The sequence below is a fragment of the Ceratina calcarata genome, unplaced genomic scaffold, assembly GCF_001652005.2.
Source record: "Ceratina calcarata isolate Rehan_Ccalc_2016 unplaced genomic scaffold, ASM165200v1 scaffold8005, whole genome shotgun sequence".
In the NCBI taxonomy this organism is placed as follows: Eukaryota; Metazoa; Arthropoda; class Insecta; order Hymenoptera; family Apidae; genus Ceratina; species Ceratina calcarata.
In genome coordinates this window covers 1-620 of record NW_017179323.1, presented here as the reverse complement: position 1 = coordinate 620, position 620 = coordinate 1, and the positions used below count along the sequence as shown (strand labels likewise).

General features: G+C 56.0%; 1 protein-coding gene across 1 annotated transcript; it reads left to right on the top strand.

The window, feature by feature from the left end:
• Nucleotides 1–3: 3 nt before the first annotated feature.
• On the top strand, nt 4–507 carry LOC108631068 (mite allergen Der f 3-like; the record flags this gene model as incomplete). Its single annotated transcript, XM_018034768.1, is given in 1 exon segment — nt 4–507. A coding segment is annotated over 1 exon segment (504 nt), but the record flags the coding sequence as incomplete, so codon positions are not given.
• Nucleotides 508–620: the final 113 nt, after the last annotated feature.

Sequence of the window (620 nt, the reverse complement as noted above, 5' to 3'; positions counted from 1 at the left end):
ACCAAATCCTCGGGCGGTAGCAGTCACCAGGTTGCCGAGGTGATCGTCCACGAGATGTACGTGACGAACTGGCACGGTGTCCCGGAGAACGACGTCGTCGTGATGAGAGTGAAGAACCCGTTCAAGCTAGATGCAACCCGTAAGCCCATCAAGTTGTTCAAGCAGGGCGAGGAATCCGTGCCTGGAATCAGCGCCATTATCACGGGATGGGGCGCGACCAGAGAAGGATCCAGTACCACCGAGGTTTTGCAGACGGTCGCGGTCCCCATCGTGTCGAAGGTCTCGTGCGACGAAGCGTACAAGTCTTACGGTGGATTGCCGGCGGGACAGATTTCCGCGGCGATACCCGAGGGAGGTAAGGACGCCTGCCAAGGAGATTCCGGCGGCCGTCTCGCCGGACTCGTGTCCTGGGGTTACGGCTGCGCCCGCAAGTGATATCCGGGCGTGTATACCGAGGTTGCTGCCTTCAGCGATTGGATCACGTCCAAGACTGGAGTCAAGGCGTAAATGTTTGGCCAAAGCCAAACGCATGGACACTATGACGACCCTCCTTCGTTCCGACGGTTACACGTCTAATCTCAAATCTTTTATTCTTAATAAATATGTGTATTCCCTTGTAA